This window comes from Neomonachus schauinslandi, chromosome 6 (genome assembly GCF_002201575.2).
Source record: "Neomonachus schauinslandi chromosome 6, ASM220157v2, whole genome shotgun sequence".
Taxonomy (NCBI): domain Eukaryota; kingdom Metazoa; phylum Chordata; class Mammalia; order Carnivora; family Phocidae; genus Neomonachus; species Neomonachus schauinslandi.
Genome location: NC_058408.1, coordinates 98,536,208 through 98,551,791, shown reverse-complemented (window position 1 = coordinate 98,551,791; position 15,584 = coordinate 98,536,208). Strand labels below are relative to the sequence as shown.

At 53.6% G+C, this 15,584-nt stretch overlaps 1 protein-coding gene across 1 annotated transcript; it reads left to right on the top strand.

Annotated features, from left to right (window-relative positions):
• Window positions 1-13,779: 13,779 nt before the first annotated feature.
• NEUROG3 (neurogenin 3) lies at window positions 13,780-14,427 on the top strand. The gene has a single exon (XM_021700192.1). The coding sequence runs from the start codon at window positions 13,780-13,782 to the stop codon at window positions 14,425-14,427; it is 648 nt and encodes a 215-aa protein (XP_021555867.1).
• The last annotated feature ends 1,157 nt before the right edge of the window (window positions 14,428-15,584 follow it).

Sequence of the window (15,584 nt, the reverse complement as noted above, 5' to 3'; positions counted from 1 at the left end):
CACCCGGGTTGTGGGGGGGCAAGGGGGGGGGGGGGGCGCCCCCCCCGACGGGATTGTCCCCCCCCCCCCCCCCCCCCCCCCCCCCCCCGTCTGCAGCGTGCGGCAGTCAGCAGCTGGAGGAGCCCGCGTGCTCATCTAGCTAAGCCCTAGAGAAAGCTCACTCTGCAGGAAAAGTACCCCTCCCATGTCCCACCAGCACCCCCTACTGACAAAGCTTCATGTGGTGCCCGCTGTTAATTATTTAATTACACGACCCACCACCTCCCTTATCATAGAGCGGGCAAAGAAGAATGGTTTTGGAGTTGAGAGGCAATAAACTGATAACTGCCACAGCCTCCCCTTTCATTTTATGTGACCAGAAAGACTCTGATAACACAACCTGACAAAGACTACACAAGAAAATTACAGACCAATATCCTTCCTTGAACATAGATACAAAAATCCTTAACAAAACAATTGCAAATCAATCACAGCAATGTCTAAAAAGGATAATAATACATCAGAACTAAGTGGAGTTTACCCCAGCAATGCAAAGTTGGTTTTAAATTTTTAAAAACCGGTCAGTATAATTCACCACATTAAAGAATAAAAGAGGAAAATTATACAATCATCTCAATAGATGCACAGCAAGCATTTGACCAACTGTGACATTCACTCACGATTTAGACTCTAAGTGAACCAGACACTGAAGAGCATTTCTACCTGACAAAGGCCATCAATGACATTATCCATGGTGGTGAACTAGAGCCATGGAAGAGAAGTTTATAAACTTAACTGATAAATGTGGTGCTGGAGATGCCACCTTAGATGGACAGGAAAGATGAGAAATGGCCTGATTCCTCTTCCTCCCACCCTTTCACCTCCCACCAGTGTCTCCTATTGGCTGACCCCAGGCAGAAACCGGTTCTCCTGAGAGCCCCAGAAACAGGCCATGGGAATCAGCTCCCTGCAACGCAGAACAGAGCCAGCGAAAGGCAAAGAGGAGATCTGAGGGAAAATGGGAACTAGTTCAGAGATGCTGCCAGGAAATCTCCCCTATCTCTTGGCAGAAGAGGGAAGGCTTGGCCCATCACAGCCAGGGCAACTCGTGGTGGTCCAGCCACATCTTCCTTCTGTCTCAACTCTGGAGGGCCTTCTGCTGCTAGTCTGGATTCTCTTCCTCAACCTATAATCCCTCTTCACACAGCGACCTGTTGAGTCGCCAAGCATACCTAAGTCTGATACACTTGGCAAGCTAGCTCCACCCTACCCCATGCCCCCTCCGTCTTGCCTGACATTGAGATCACCCAGTCAACCACATCGTCTTGTGAGTCTGTCTGAACTCTGGGTGCCTTTGCTCATAGGGTCTCCAAGCCTAACGTGGTAAGGACAGAGAGCTAAATTCCTCAAGTGGGTCACTGAGAGTGACAGAAAGTGGGGATACTCTTGCTTCCTCCCTCTTGATTCCTGGACTCATGTGTTCTACCCTACTGAGTACACAGCACCATAGAGAGTGTTGATCTTAGTATGTATACTATGGTCCAGAGAATGGTCTCCCATCCTTGCTGACTTCGCGGTGCCTTCAGCTGGTCATTCCAAGGCTCTCTTAGGCCAGCAGCTAGTGTCCTTGCAGCATCACTGGAGTGTAAAATATGGACCATCGAGGACCAGCTGAAAAATAAGATCAGGTGGGAACTCCACAGTGTCTCCCTGCCCTGCGCTCTGAGGTCTCACCACCCAGTCCAGGTGGGTAGTAATCTAAGTCTCATTTGCAGAGCCCTCTACCACTTGCGGAGCACTTTCGCCCACACACTACATTTGTAACAATATCGCTTTCTTACACCTCTATAAAACATCCAACTCCCCTCATCAAGCTGCTTCACACATGATGTCCTACTCCCGCAGAATTGAGAGATCCTTCCCTTGGCCTTCAGGATAGCACACCCTTCTGGTGGTCCTCCTCCTTTTCTGGCCCCTCCCCCTCAATCTCCTTAACTCCTCCTCCTCCTTTCTGCCTTTAAAAATTGGAGTTCCTAAGACTCATTCCTCAACCCTACTCTTCTTCATGCCATGCTCTTTCCCTAAACTAGCTCATCTACACCCAAACTCTGGCTATACCCAGATGGCTCACAAATACACATCTTGAAAGACAAATACCATATGATTTCACTCATATGTGGAATTTAAGAAACAAACAGATGAACATGGGGTTAGGGGTGGCAGGAAGAGAGAGGCAAACCAGAAAACAGACTCTTAACTATAGAAAACAAACTGGGGTTTGCTGGAGGGGAGATGGGGGTGGAATGGATTAAACAGGCAATGGGTATGAAGGAGCGCACTTGCCGTGATGAGCACTGGGTGTTGTATGGAAGTGATGAATCACTAAATTCGGCCTGAAACGAATATTACCCTGTATGCTAACTAACTGGAATTTAAATAAAAACTTGAAGAAAAAAACCCCACAAATACACATCTTCAGTCCAGACCTCCACCAAGACCTGTGGCCAATAGTCCACTCAACATCTCCACCTGGATGTCTCAGAGGCACCAAACGCAACGTGTCTTCTGGGGAACTTCATCTCACTTCAGGCACACACATCATTTCTATCATCCCTTCGCTAATGCCCCATAGTCCATCTATTGCCAGACTCTGCCCACTCTCCTCTCTCAGCTAAATCCACTCATCTCTCTCCATGCCCTGTCCCCTGGCAAGCCCCATCCTCTTTCACCCAGACAAACCTCTTGGTTTCCCCTCTGTTGATGCCAATTTTCTCTTCACATACACACTGATCTTTTCATAAATGTGCATTATGAACACGTCAGTCCTCAGTTCATAACCACTTCCTGTTGCTCAGGGCAAAAACCCACAAAGCTCTGCTGGGCCCAGCCCAACCCTATCAAGTGGAGCCTGGCCAGCCCTCCAGCTTCACCTTGAACCTCTCTCCCTCCTTCTCAGTGCTCCCTCCACGGGCCCTTTCACTTTGTCAAAACGTTCAATGCTCCTTCCTGCTTCAGGCTTTTATGTATGTTGGTCCTTTCTCTAGGACACCTTCCCTGACCCAAGCTTTCATTGCACCCTAAAGCTTGTCCTTCATAGCTCTCACCAGGCTCTGCTGTCATCTATTCATATGACTGCTTTGCTTACCATCTGCCTCTAGAGACCATGATGTTTCGCTCTCCTACGCATCTCTCTCAATGACCCCGTGGCCAGTAACAGTAACCCTCAATAAAGCACTACCCTTGCTATGAGCTGGGCACTATTCTAAGTACTAGACATCTATTAACTCATTTCATCCTATAACTACCCTGGAGGTGAGTACTATTACTGCCTCCATTTTACAGATAAAAGAATCAAGGCCAGAGAAATTAAATAATTTGTCCAATATCACAAAAAGCATAAGATCCATACATAGCCTGGATTCCAATCTACCTGGCTGGCTCCAGAGTCTGCTCCTGATCACTCCCTATTTGCCTCTTCATGGATGAGTGGGTGATGATTCCTACCTAACAGAGAAGAGCAGTCTACAGTTCCACAGAGCTGGAGTTAGAATCCAGAGCCCAAGATTCATCCTGCCAGCCTTGGTTCCTGCATCTTGGCCTGTAGTGACCTCATCAAAACTTGAAAGCTAGTCATCTCTGGTCTGGCCCCAACTCTGGTTTCGTATCAAAAGCACCTGATGTGCAGACTCCTAGGCTACTAAGAGGGTGTACTCTGGAATAGCAGGCTCAAAAGGGTTCTGAATTCCTGTAAGCGTCATTGGGTCCATCTCACCACTAGACTCTGGACTCTTGAGGCAAGGACTGGATTTAACCCCAGGGCTGACACCAGTGCTTGGTGCAGTATTCCTCAGGGAATACATGCGAAATGGCTGAAAGGCCTTCATTTTGTTCATTTCATTCATTGACAACTTTTACTCAAAATCTGTCGTTCACTCAAAGCCCAGGCACATCGCCATAGAAGATAATTTTCAGAAAAAACAGAAAGATTGCATGACTTGCCCAAAATTGCTCAGCAACCTTCAGACCACGAAGTCTTAGTATTTGGGGAAGGGCACCATGAACCCCTTAGATGACTTAATGAAACGGAATCTTCCCCTCAGAAAGATGTATGCACACACAGAATGTTGCCTACCATCTTCTGGGATTCACAATCCATGAGTCCCCTAAACTGGAGTGACAGGGGTGGGGATAGACATTACACTGAAGATTTCCACTCTTGTCCAAGGAAAAGTTCATATTTTCCAATAACTAAGCACGATAAGGACCATTGCTAATAGATTTCCCATTGATCGCTGGGCATATGGTCATCCAGGCTTCAGACTCCATTTCCCAGCTCCCCTTGCAGCTAAATGAAGCCATGTGATTAAGCACTAGCCAATGTGCAGATGTATATAACTTCTAGGTTGTGCCCTCAAAGGGAAGATGTGCCTCCCCTTCTGTTTTCATTAGCCCCACAGTCTTAGCTCCATCATCAGTTTATAGCAGCCATATGGGTCTGATCAGCCCCTTCCACTCATTCCACATCCTGCCAGCCTCCTGCTGGCTGCCCAGATGCCCAGATCTCACGTAACCTTCATCTTCCTGGACCCATGAAGCCAATCTCTATCAGACACCCACCATTTTCAGTGTCCCTGCTAAATGCTCAACATGACACAGCTCCTGATCTCAAGGACCGCATCCTCTTTTGAGGGAAACACAGGACAAAGGACCTCCACATACCAGGCAGAGAATGTTGGCTACCAAATGAGAGCAACTCAGAGCAAGAGCTCTGGGGCTTGATCATGGACTAATGGAAAGAGACTCAGGTTCTGACTTGGCCACCCTTGCAGCGTGGCCTTGGATAAGACACGTTTCCTTTCTGAGCCTCAGTTCCCAATCATTTGTCAACTTAGTGTTGAGGACTAGAAGCCAGTGAAGGTCTACCTCAGCCCTAACCTTCTGGTTCTCGATATTTCTCACAATACCTAGCACACCATGGGTTTGTGCTATTGTGCTATGATTCTTTAAGAGGGGACTGGTGTTCCTTTCAAGTCATCCACGTTAAGAACTGTAGCAGTGAATTCCACCCGTGGTCTTGAAGGCCTTCTGACTCCCCAAATATGTTCTACACAACTGAATAGTCATCCTAAGCCCTAAATAGCCTAAATCCCTGCTTTTCCAATTGAAACCACTTCCCACAGTCTAATCTCTGTGACTGTGGGGAACAGCTGGCCACCACCTTCTCCTAATGACCCTTCATAAACATTTATGAGACAGAGGTAAGGTGTGCCCAATTGACCTGGGCCATCTTGGTATCTGGGCAATTGCATTGACAGGAATTTGATTTGTAGTTTCCTGTGCAGACCTGAAGCTCTGCATAAAAGTGCTCCCTTCCACACTTGCATCTACAAAGTGTACCCCACCCATCATATAAGGTTACATGCCAGGTTGCCTCCAAGCCTGCTATGGTTTCTGGTGGACAAGAGTAAATGAGCCATATGCACACACCACCAGCTGGCTTCATTGATTAGTCCACACCCACTTTTTTGGTAGTTGTTCTGCAAGAGTCTAGCTGGATGGGTGCTAAAAGGTGGGGGACCCACAACATAACAGAGAGCTAGGGTGGGTGAGGCATAGACTTGGGGTCAGAAGACCTAGATTCTTATTCCCTCTCCACCATAAAAACTGGGTGCCCTGGGGTGAGTCACGTCAGCTCTCTAAAGCCTCAGTTTGTTCATACGTAAAATGGGCTGCTGATCTCTGACCATGTTGCCTGACTTGTTTGATGAGGAATATTAATGGGTGAGAATGTGCTGAACACAGACCTGTGTCCTAACTGTTGATGACCGTGCCATGGCAGTTGCTTAAGATGGCAGGATTCAAATCGGGTTGCCCGGAGGGGAGAGCGCAAGAAGAGTCACATATTAGAACTTTTAGTTATACTTGTTTTTATTTCCTGGATGCAAATTTCTTTGGAGGTATGTTTTATAATGTCTATATCATCAACGATTATATTTGTAAATGGTTGAACACTCACTACATGTTCATAGTGATTGCTTTAAAGGAATTAAATTATTTAAGCCCCATGAGGTAGGTACTCTATTATTATCCCCCTTTTCATTTTTTTAAAGATTTATTTATCTTAGGGCAGGGGGAGAGAGAAAGTAGGGGAAGGGGCAAGAGGGAAAGGGGGAGAGAGAATCCCAAGCAGACTCCATGGCACTGAGCATGGAGCCCAACGTGGGGCTTGATCTCATGATCCTGAGATCATGACCTGAGCCAAAACCAAGAGTCAGATGCTCAACGAACTGAGCCACCCAGGCGTTCCTATCCCCCGTTTTATAGGGGAGAAAATGGAGGTGCCTCAGAGAGGTTGAGTCAATAGGCCAAGCTTACACAGCTACCAGGTGTGGAAGTCCAATTTGGAACCCAGGGCACATGGCTCAAAATCACATTTTCTTCTCCACTACTTTTGCTGTCTGGTACAGAAAGACATCCACAACTTATAATAAATCTTATTTTGCATATGTTTTATATTGCATGTAATATGTGAAGAATAATGAACAGCTATTATAACATATCATTATATATAATAACATATCATTATGTTTTTGAAGGGTGTGCCTAAAATAGTTTTCTGCTAATGCCACCTAATCAAAAAAATTGGGACCACCTGCTTTCAGGTCTAAGCAAGGGGCAATATGAAGCTCATTACCCTCAAAGCAGAGCCGGGGCTGGAGTGAGGCAAGTGGGGTGCCTTGGCTCCAAATTTAAGAAGGTCCTCACTCTAATTGCCCTGTAAATCTGGATGGGGAGCTAGAAGCTTGTGGAAGCCATACGAAGAGAAAAACAAGAGAGAAGAGGAAAGTCTCCATTTTTTATTGCTCCCAAACCCTTCAGCTCCTCTACTTTCAAGACCTTGACAGACCTGCCCACCTCCACAGGGTTCCAGAGGGTGGCAGGATGGAGATCCTGGAGTGTGGGCAGTGGGTAGGGGGCCGGGAAGGTGACAAAATGAAGATCCTCTGCCAGCTAGCTGGAATGGACACAAGGGAAGAGGAGTTCCGATCCTAAACGCTGTGACCTTGAGCCTCAGAATGCTCAGGAGTAAACTGGGAATTAGGAAAATCCCTTCCTGGTTTCCCTTCAGGTTGTATGAGAGGGTGATCTGCCTCCTTCAAAATCCTATATGGACATTAAAGTTACTAAATACTGTGTGGGAAACCACATTGCATGACATTCTATTGCTTCTCCACTGAGTTAGTCTAGAATAATTCTTGACCCTCCCCACCTTGCAGCCCTGTCCCCTTTCTGCCTTCCCAATCTGATAACTGGAAAGTGGGTGAGTATTTTTCATCCAGGGTGACCAAAAGAAGTGAGGTGGATAGATTTCTCCTGCCCTCACCCCCAACTCATAGCAATTCTGACACCCTTTGGTTTTATTGCTGCTGCCTAGGCAGAATCCCCATGGCCCTGGGAATGGGTGGGAAGGGGGCATCAGGGCAGGAAACAGAGGGACCACCAAGCAGAGGGCTCCCCTGATTTGTACAGAGGAGACTTCTCCCAAAGAAAAATGTCCCCTGTCCTGGGCCAGTGGATCTCAGAAATGTCAGGACCACATTCAGTCAAAAACACATGGAAAATAAAAATAATTTATGTAAGGATGAGGGAATGAGCAAAGCTCATCCAAGGTCACACCAGGGGTAGGAGGGGCACACTTTCTCGTGAAAGAGGCCTGGAAAGAGCCACACACCCACCACCCAGCTTCCCAGCTCCACCTCAGCACTGGAAGAAATGAAGGGGTGAAAGCCTGGCATCAGTAGGCATGCTGTCACCGAGTGTCACAGTGTCCCATAGGTTGCCTGTGCCCCAAGAGCTGGAAGATGGAGGGGACCGAGAATAGCTTCCTAAACCCTTCAGTGCCTGCCTTTCTCCACAACCTTCCCGGCTCCCAGCACCTCAACTGTTGGTGAAAGATCCACTGGCCAGAAACTCAGATCTGGGAAACCGAGTGTGGGGATTAGGGGAGGATTAGGGGAGCGGATGCTCTCTCCCCGGGTTTCCTCCTCTCACAGCCTAAGACCCACTGATCTCCAAGATTTCCAAATTTTGCAGAACTTGCAAAGAAAATGACAACGTATTTCCTTCACAGCTTTTTCCTTTAATAGATAAGAAGCAGGTCCGGGTGAAATAATTTTCTTAGGGCGGCACAAGGACAGTGGCAGAGCCGGCCCCCATCCAGTGCTCTTCTCATCACGTTCTGCTGGGAAAGCCCAGCTCCGTGAACTTGCATGCGCCAAGGAGGTAAGTGGGCCGACGTGTGTGAAACGGACCCCTCGAGGGGTACGGGCCTGCCCCCAGCGCGCCTCAGGTGGTTGTCCACTCCTGGGAATCCCGGGAAGCCCGAGGCGTCTTCACCACGCAGGAATTGAGAAGCCCAGAGGTCAAGCGAGGGCCAGAGGTCAGGCAGTGCCCTACCGGCACCTCCGGAGCTTCTGGCCCTCTCCGCTCCTGCCAGAGACCCCTTCCCCGCCGCCTCGCGGTCGGCGCTCTGCGCCCACAGCCGTGCGTTCTCCTGGCTCCCAGCCGCGCGCCCCGCCGTGCGCCCTCGCGCCAAAGGGCAAAGCGCGAAGTTAGAGGAGCCTGGAGGTGGCCTCCCCGCCCGCGGCGGCTCCCGTCTCTTCCGGGCTGGGGAGAGAAAATCACACAGTACTGTTTGTTTCCCCAACCCCGGACGGGCGCGGAGCCGGGCATATGGACATCTTGCGCTCCGCATCTGTGTCACCGGTCGCGTTTTCTGTGGATGCCTGCGTGTGCGCGTGTGTGTGTTTGAGACCGGGCGCTGGGAACAAACGTGCATCTGTTAAATTTGACAATAACGTCCTACAGCGAAGCCGCCAAGATTGGGGCGGCAGGTGGGGGCGGAAGGCAGAGGGGGTGGGGGGAGAGCTGCAGTCTCAAAAGGCGACGCCAAAGCGCCTGGCCCAGGTATTATGTCGGGAGAAGGTGAGGGGAGCAGCTGCTCCTTCTCGCGGGGTGTGTATGGGAGCGAGGGTGCGTGTGTCCCTGTGAAGAGTACACACCAATCTGCTCAACATATGTCGCCACAAATCACAGTATCTCTCCCTCCTCCCACCCCCCACTCCCTGCTGACCGAGGGCAGAACAGAGAGAGGCGCTGAGAAGAGGCGCCGCTTCAACAGGTGTCTTGGTGCGCAATGCACCTTTTCACGCATTCACTGTCTCCGTTGGCGGCTGGGATAATGTGGACACTTTGTTTCCAGGCGCTGCGCGCGAGCTACCGACATCCGGGGGAAGGCGGCCCTGGGCAGGGAGGGGGATCTGGAAATAAAGACCTCGGGCGCTCCTGAGGTCCCGGGCCCTCTCTTCCCTTTGTTCGAGGGCTCCCGGGGCTGGAGCTCCCTCCTACGCCCCGGGGGGCGGCATATGGCGCCCTCTCACCTACCCAAGAAAAAGACCAGCCACCCATTCAAGAGCGCACGAGGTCTCTGCGCCCCGGGAGGAGGAGTCTCTGAGGGAATGGCTTCTCTCCCAAAGCGCCTGAGGAGCCCGCCTTATCTCTCCCCACCCCATCTCGGCCATCCCCTCGGCTGGCCCGGCAGCCGTTGAGTGGGGCGCAGCGCACTGGGCAGCACCAGCCTGCGGGAGCGCCCCAGCTCCCGGCAGATGAAATATGGGGCTGGTGAGCCCCTGGAGACCATATGCTTTCAATAAAAGAAGACAAATAGGACCGAGATAGGCCTTGCAGCCAACCTGTTATAAATGGGTGGCAATTGGGCCAATGTACACGGAGGCAGGGCCCCCGGGGGGAGGCCTGCTCGGTGCCAAATCCATGTGTCAGCTTCTGGGACAGGTGTGCCCAGGGGCCAGGGGCCAGGCCTCCCCCCTCTGGGTGTATCACGGCAAAGGTAATATTGTGCTAACTATGAGTAAACAGTCATTGTGAAAACGAGGGAGAGTTTATCAGAGGCAAACTAGTTGGGGGGTGGCTTAACAATAAAGTTGTCCGCCTTGGGAGCAGGTGACGGCTGGCTGCGGGACTCCCGTGGTAGATGTTTTCCAAAGCACTTCACTTTACAATCTCTTGTAATTATTTATTAAACGAAATCTATTTATTATTATTTTAGCAAACACTGGAGACAGGTGGGGCTTTCTTTTCATCGTCTCCTTTTGTTTGAAGGGCTGTTTGAAGTGGCCAGTCTCGGCCCAGGCAGCTCGCTCGCCAGATTTTTGTCTTCCCCTCTTTCAGTGCCGAGTCGAAGGCGAGAGAAAGAAGCCCCCCTCCTCTGGCAAGCCATTAGCTATTCAGCTTCCAATGCCCCCCCCCCCTCCCGCTTGCTTCTCAAAGAGCCCCCAGGCATTGCGAGGACTCCCCCCGCCAACAGGAAGGCGGCAGGGCGGACCGCTGCCTTCCTTCGTTTCCAATCTGCCCGCGGTTCCCAGGCGCCCGGCTGTCGCCTGTCTCCTGGGCCGCGCCGGCCTCCAGGCTTGCCTAGGTCTCAGAGAGCAGAGGCGCGCGCGTCGGGGAGGCCTCCGAGGCGGCGGCCGGCCGGTGGCTTCAGGAACCGGCTCTGCTCCCCGCTGGAGGAGCGTTTCACAAATACTGCCCGCGCGCCCTGGGTTGTCACTGCTTGCGCCTCCGCCGCCAAAAGCACAGGTATTGACTTTGGAGAGAGGTCTGTGCGTCCCCAACAGCGGACAGGGGGGGCGTGGGTCCCGGATCTCTAATCCCCCAGGACACCGTGACCTCCGGCCCTGCCCTCCTGGCCAGAAAAGGGGCTGCCGAGAGCTGTTGGCGTTGCTCAAGGAGACCGCGGCTCCCGGCCGCTGCGCGCTCCTCGCCCTATTTTTTGCGCAAAGCAGTAGTGGTGGCTGCCAGCAAAGCCCCGGAGAGCCCTGGGCCGGAACTGCTCTGGGGAAGCTGGATAAGAATTCCAAGTGGGTCCCAGAATTCTCTCCCAGTTAAGAAGGTTCCCAAGAATGCTCAGAATCTTCCCCTGGTGCAGGAAGCTCCCCCTGCAGCTCTTGCCAGTACCCATTAGCCGCTGGAGGCAAAACTGAGCCAAGCGAGTCCACCTTTGCCTTTTATGCCTTTTAGCTGAGGGTCACTGCTGGATGAGAGTCCCGGTTTTGAGCTGCTCTCCAGGATTCCTGGGACCCATAGGGGCGTTTTGATCCCTTATGGCCAGGGCTCGCTCCCTGGAGAGGGGCTGAGTCTGGAAGCACTAGGGAAGCAGGCTTTGGATTTCCTGTCAGTTCATAATGCGCAGGATGACAGAAATCAAGCAAGGCGGGTATATGGAGCAGGGAAGTAGAGAGATGGAATATGGGTGGACACTGGTTTCCCCTTGGTACTGGGAGATGGGGCCACTACCTCTTGTCTAGTCTAACCCGGTCTTCCTCAAAGATACAGGACTTCTATTTTCTACACTTTGGGGAGTCTGGTTTTGCCTTGAAAAAAATATATACATATTCCCCCAATCAGAAAGAGGCAGCAGGTACAAGGGAGAATCTAGAACTAGGAGTCTTAGGACCGGAGTTCTATGTGGTTCCAACAGAACTTGCTGTGTGACCTTGGGTGAGTCCCTTCCCCTTTTGGGCCTTGACTTTTCCATCTGCAAAAGGGGCCTCGGGTTCTCATTCTTATGACTAGAAAACACATTTGGAGCAATTCGTGACCTAAAGGAGGAGCAGTAGCAAAATGTGGAATCCAAGAGTCTCACTCCCTTTGCTGCCCCTGAGCCTGACCCCTAGCTTCAGTGGGAAGGAGCATCTGCTTAACAGCACACCAGCTGAGATCTGGAGGACAGCGCCCCCATCCCCATTCAGTCCTAGAGCCCTCTCTCCCTGGCTCCCAAGCATATGCATCCTCTCCCTGCCCAGGAGGTAACCGCGCCCTCTAAGCAGCCGCTGCGGGTGTGGAGAGGCAATCACCGGGGCAGATCCGCAGACTCACCTCGTCCCTTCACCCCATCCCCTCAGTTTCCCAGCGGGGTCCAGCCCCCCTCCGCCAGCTTCCGGGAGGCACTGGGTATCTGGATCTGCCAGAAGGTAAAGCCTTCGCAGCCTGCGGAGACGTACCGCGGGCCCCAGTCTTCCCACCCTCGGCTTCTCCCCTCTCTCCCCACCGGGCACGTCGCGGTCAAGAGAGAGCAGCGGAAGCCGCGACCCCTCACCCTGAGTGACCGGAAGCAGAAGACCACGGGGCGTCCGAGGCGGGGACAAAAGGGAAGGGCGGGCAAGAAAGGAGGGACGATGTGTTCAGTCTCACTTTGGAAAATTTCCAGACGACGCTAACAGGGGCCTTCGGAATCCCCGCCCGCTGCTCCCGGCCGGATCCTGGCCTCACGCGGCGGCGCTGGCTGGTCCAGGTAGTGCGGGTGGCCCCCGCTCTCCTGTGACTGGGCAGCAGGACGGAGGGAAGAAAGAAGCGATCTGCTTCTCGCAGCGCCAGCACACCACGCGCATTTAAAAGACAAGGCCTGGCCTCGAGCTCATGGCCCTCTCCTGACCCATTTTCACCTGCGCCCTTTCCCCGAAGGCCCTGGCCCGAATGCAAGGGGGCTGTCCACGACTGCTAGTCGTGGAATGTCCCCTGGAGGTCCCATCGTGGTCGCCCTCCGCCTCTGGGACAGGATGTTCTTGAAAGGAGATTGGGAGGAGGGGTTCTAAGCGCCTCCCTCTGAGGAGTGAGCGGCCTCATCTCGGGACACGGTGGTGGGGAGGTGAGGGGGGGGGGGCTCTTAACCCCCAGGGAAGGTCTCTAAGTGTCAGGGGCATAGGCAGAATCTCTCTCTGTGGTCGCCCTGTCCCCCCTCCCCCCAGAATGGAGAGGGTCAGGGAAACATCACCCTGTGTGCGTTTCCTCGCCTGATCCGTAGAGCAAGAGAGCAGAGTGGCATCGGGAATTAGTGACGCTCCTCCAAGCTGGTAGTCGGAGCACCTTGCTCCTTGTCCTATCTCTGGCGGAATGATTCGGGGCGAGCCGCCCCTTCTCTGAGCCTTAATGTCCCCGTGTGTAACGCATGAAGATTGGCGAACCCTATAGGCTTCCCAAAGCCCTCTTTGGGGCCCCAAAAGAGGGTCTGGACAGATGCCAAGGAAAGACAGAACAGGAGCAAAGCGGTCTGGGGCGGCCAGACGGGAGCCAGACGAGGCTCTTCTCACTGGGCGAGGCTCTTTGAGGAACCGAGAGTTGCTGGGACAGAGCCCGCGGAGAGAAAGCAAACAGAGCGGTGCTCCCCTCCCCCGACCCCGGCCCTTTGTCCGGAATCCAGCTGTGCCCCGCGGGGGAGGAGCGGGCTCGCGTGGCGCGGCCCCCTGGCCCCGGCGCTGATTGGCCGGCGGCTCGGGCTGCAACCGGGCAGGCACGCTCCTGGCCCGGGCCGAGCAGATAAAGCGTGCCAAGGGGCACACGACTTGCGGCTCAGAAAATCCGAATGGTCTCGCAGCCGCGCCAAAAACAGCAACGGTGGCCCGGGACCCCCTTTGCGTTTCGCTTCTCTGGAGCTGGGGAAACTTCTAGGCAGCGGCGCCTGCGTCTCAGTCGGGCTTGCAGACGAAAAGCCCAGCTCATCTCACCAACTGCTCTGGCTGCCCCCCTGCTCTCTACCCTTTTGCGCGCCAGAACAAGGTAACACCTGGAGGCCACAGAGCGACGGGTGGAGGCGGAAAGGGGTCCTCTGATCCGGCAGGAGCGGGGGGTGGCTCTTTCTCCGTTATTTCCCACTTGGCCCCGGGATAGGGAACTGCGCCCGGGTGGCGGACCCACGCTTACCCCGACCTCTTACCCCGCCGCAGGATGGCGCCTCATCCCTCGGGTACGCCAGCTGTCCAAGTGACCCAGGAGACAGAGCAGCCCTTCCAGGGGGTCTCGGACTACGAAGTGACCTGCGTTGCGTCGGCTCCGCCCAGCCCCGCTCGCGTGCGGGGGAACTGCGCCGAGGAGGAAGGGGGCGGCTGCCGAGGGGCCTCGAGGAAGCTCCGGACGAGGCGCGGGGGGCGCAGTCGGCCCAAGAGTGAGTTGGCGCTGAGCAAGCAGCGAAGGAGCCGGCGCAAGAAGGCCAATGACCGCGAGCGCAATCGAATGCACAACCTCAACTCGGCGCTGGACGCGCTTCGCGGCGTCCTGCCCACCTTTCCGGACGATGCCAAGCTTACCAAGATCGAGACGCTACGCTTCGCGCACAACTACATCTGGGCGCTGACGCAGGCGCTGCGCATAGCAGACCATAGCCTCTACGGGCTGCAGCCGCCCGCACCGCCCTGCGAGGAGCTGGGCTGCCAGGACGGCCGCTCCCCGGGAGACTGGGGCTCCCTCTACTCCCCGGTCTCCCAGGCGGGCAGCCTGAGCCCCACCGCCTCGCTGGAGGAGCGTCACGGGCTGCAGGCGCCTGCCTCCCCTGCGGGTCTGCGCACCGGCGCCCTGGCTTTTTCAGACTTCCTATGAAGGAGCCGTTCGGCCGCTGGGCGGTGGGTGCTTGGGGGCGGGGGGTGGAGGCCGTCAGGGACGCACCGCGACTGCGGCGGCCCTGAACTTGCTCCTCCAGTCTCCGGCTCGCTGACACCGGGTGAGCCCAGGCTCCTACGAGGGTGGCAGGCTGGATTCGATCCCCCGGTCCTCTGCGCCGCGCCAACTTCGGCCCTCTGTTTGCTGCCCGCGCAGGCGGGTAAAGCAGGCTCTGCGCTCCCCTCCCTGCAGCCGCCCCAAGTCTCCTGCAAAGACGATGAGGATGGTTAGCACTACGCAGCCGGAGACACCCACTGTCTCCAGCCACCCTACCCTCACTCAAGTCTGTCAGTCTCTCTTCCCTCCTCCACCAATGTGATTTAATCCAGTATTTGATCTCTCACCGTTTGCTCTCTCTCACCGTTTGCTCTCCTCTCCAAAGACGCCGCTGACCTTCTCCTCCAGTCGCTATCAAGTCCTGGTTTCTGGCCGCCCCGCTGCCTTAATCCACGAAGGCAATCCTCTGCCTTCTTTCGTGCACTTTTCGGAGCCATTGCCCTCCGGGGGGAGGGAGACCAGGCTCTGAACTGGGAAAGAGATTGTCCTCCTCGGGAACGTCTGTCCCGCTTCCCTGCGACCTGAAGCGCCCGTCTTTAAAAAAGAAAAAAAGAAGAAAAAAGGAAAAATCAGCCTGTAAATTATATGATATCTTTTGAAGTGAATTTTGGTACGGTAAATTATATGCCCCCCTCCTTTACACGTTTGTATTTATTGATGAGATTTCACAGCAGGGGGAAAAGTCTATATTTTGTACATAAGATTATTTAGAGACTGGTGAATGAGATTTTGAGCCAATAAAAAAAAAAAGTACCCTCAAGAAACCTCAGTCAGGTAACTCGATTATGCAGAGGGGAGGCCACAGCCTCTGGCTGGGGTGGGGGTGGGCCTCAGTCCAAGGAGAGGGATAAAACATTCTGGGGGTCTGGGCCTCTTCTCTGATTTGGGCTAAGAGACTGTGGCGCTAGGCTGGAGGCCAAGCAGATTGCGTCCTGAGGGCAAGTCAGCTAAACCCACATGGAAAGTAAGAGCTGGAGGGCTCTTGAGAAATCATTGGTACAGTTCCCTGTTTTATTTATAAGGCAGCGACTTGTCATATT